At 41.1% G+C, this 2895-nt stretch overlaps 1 protein-coding gene across 1 annotated transcript; it reads left to right on the forward strand.

Moving 5' to 3' along the window:
- Positions 1 to 259: 259 nt before the first annotated feature.
- Positions 260 to 1108, forward strand: LOC129618981 (uncharacterized). Its single transcript, XM_055534025.1, has one exon. The coding sequence runs from the start codon at positions 260 to 262 to the stop codon at positions 1106 to 1108; it is 849 nt and encodes a 282-aa protein (XP_055390000.1).
- Positions 1109 to 2895: the final 1787 nt, after the last annotated feature.

Consider the following 2895-nt stretch of genomic DNA (forward strand, 5'->3'; position numbering starts at 1 on the left):
TGTCAGCGCTTTAGCGAAGCCCACTTTCAACAGGGAGGGAAACCTTGTGATTGAGGTACCAAATAAAATTGTAGGAAAAAAATTTATAAAAATCAATAAGCTAGGCGACATTTCGATTACGGCGGAATACAATGAAGGTCTCAACACGTGCAGAGGAACTTTCTTCTGTAGAGATTTAGTCTCTATGTCAGATGAGGAAGTACTCCAGCGGCTGAAAGAAAAAAATAAAAATATTCTAAAAATCTGGAGATATAAAAAAATGGCTGAAATTGATGGATGCACAAGGGAAGTATACTCAGGCTTGGTCCAGGTAACTTTCGACTGTCTTGAACCACCAAAGGAAATTAAAGTGGGTTTCCTTATAGTGCCAGTAAGAAAGTACTACATGGCACCTATGAGATGCAGTATGTGCCAAAGACTCGGACACAAATACCAACACTGCAAAATCACCACTCCAATTTGCGGACAATGCAATAAAGAAAAAACAGAAACAACCGAGGAACATATACTGATCTGCAGCCCAATAAAATGTGCAAACTGCGCCAACTCACCTTATGATGACAACCACCCAGCCAATGCACGAGACTGTCCCTCCTACTTACGGGAGAAGGAGGCTATAAAAATAGCCACCGGCTGTAGAATACCAAAAAGAGAAGCCTACAAAAAAATCCCGAAACACATACCAAACAAAACTAACAACAATCCAACAACACAAACGATGATAACAAAAGATACAGACACATCAAGTAACAAAAATAACAACATCACAAAAAACAAGACTGCCCCAAAACACTCGAGTTTGGGCATCATGAACAACCAGCCTACCCAACCAACCAACAAAAACATACAACCAACAACCTCAATCCAAACAACATTATCTACCACACATTTAATTAAACCAAAAACCAATTCTCAACCAGAACACACCAATCAGCAACCAACATCCGATATCATCGAAATACTAAACAAACACGACTACACAACAAACACAGCAAAATCATCTGATATCTCAGAAGCACCAACATGCACAGAAGAAAAGCAAACAAAAAAATATGCCACAAGATCAGGCCTGAAAAACCTGGAAACCAGTGCCTTCGCCAAAAAATAGCGAAAACCAAAAACCCAGAAAATAAAATCCAAACAATCACAGCTAGCACCAGGACACAAATAGAGGAGTTAAAGAAAGTAAACATGCAAACGCTCTCTAAAACCCAATATAAAAAAAGCAACAAAGACATACGTGACCCTTTCGAAGATAGCGAGGACTCGAACGACGAAAACGCTATGGAAACTTAAACAAATCAGACAATGACTAAAACAAACAAACACCAAATGAAACCCACACAAATAATAGATAAACATAACAACATAAAGCACCGAAATCACGGAATAATTCAGTATAACATCCAAGGGCTCGAAACAAACATTGCGTATATAGACCTTCTGATTCAAAAATATGAACCTCTGGCTATTTGTCTTCAAGAAACAAATGCGGGTAAGGACCCCAAGAAGCACAGACGATCATATAAAAATTATAATTGTGTCCTGCATCCCACAAAGTATCAAATTGGAGGGGTCGGATTCCTTGTGGACAAAAACCTTTCCTACAAGATCGTACAGACGCAAAAAGGGGAAGACGTTCTAGCCATAAAACTCTTCCTGCCAGGCATCCCGAAAGAGGTAACATTAATCAATGTCTACGTGCATCCAACTAGTCCCATTAACTTCAAATCAATAGAAGAAACCATAAAAAACGCCTCTGCGCCATATCTCCTGCTGGAAGATATGAACGCACGAAGCCAAGAATGGGGAGACAAAACAAACAACAAAAACGGTCGCGCACTAGAAGAATGGTTAGAGTGTATACAAGATCTCTGCCTGATAAACGACGGATCACCCACCTTTATCAGCAACAGAGGATCGCTCACATGTCCCGACATCACCATAGCTCACCAAAGAGTGTTAGATTTCCTAACCTGGCATACTATCAATAATCCTAAGGGTGCAGATCATTACCCAATAATGATCAATTTACCAGCAAAGAAAAACCAAGATAAACGCACCAAGAGAATATTCTTGGAGAATAGGGCTAACTGGACAGATTTCGAGGCTTGCATCTCCGAATTCCTAATAAACAACCCCCGCACAATAAATAACAACAAAGAAGCAGCCACTCTGACAAAGGCTATCAAGGTAGCAGCCAATCAATGCATACCGATGTCGGCCCCACAGCACAACCGCGAAACCCCAAAATGGTTCAATAGAGAAGTCCGTTACCAAACAAAAAAGAAAAATGCGACCCTGCAGAGATTTAAACGCAAACCAAACAAAACAAATCTGGTGGACTCAAAAAAAAGTAATGCGCTTCTAAGGCGTGCCATTAAATCAGCAAGGAAGGAAAACTGGGTAAACTTCGCTGAATCGATAAATGACTGCAGCCTCTCACGGACCTGGAAAAAAGCAAAAACCATAGTAAACAAGAACCATCCCACGGGTAGGATAATCCTCCGCAAGGACGGACAAACCTACACAGGGCTGCCAGTAGTACTCGACAAAATGGCTGAAGAATATGAAAACTTGGTAGGAGTGGAGCCCCAGCATAACGTACCACCAATAAAAACCATCGCACCCCAAGAAGAACAAGACCAAATTATATTCAGCAAGAGTGAAATACTCCAGGCATGGCGGAAACCGAAAGGGAAAACTCCAGATCCAGACGGAATAACATACAGGAAGCTCATAAATGCAGGACTAACCTTCCTAGGCAGGTACAAAGACCTAGCCGAAAACATAGTGAACTCAGGCGTCATTCCCCACTCATGGAAACTGGCAAAATTGTATCCACTTCGCAAGCCGGGAAAAGATCCTCTACTACCCCATAACTATCGTTTCATA

The sequence above is a fragment of the Condylostylus longicornis genome, unplaced genomic scaffold (genome assembly GCF_029603195.1).
Source record: "Condylostylus longicornis isolate FDR11 unplaced genomic scaffold, ASM2960319v2 ptg000010l, whole genome shotgun sequence".
Lineage (NCBI taxonomy): Eukaryota > Metazoa > Arthropoda > Insecta > Diptera > Dolichopodidae > Condylostylus > Condylostylus longicornis.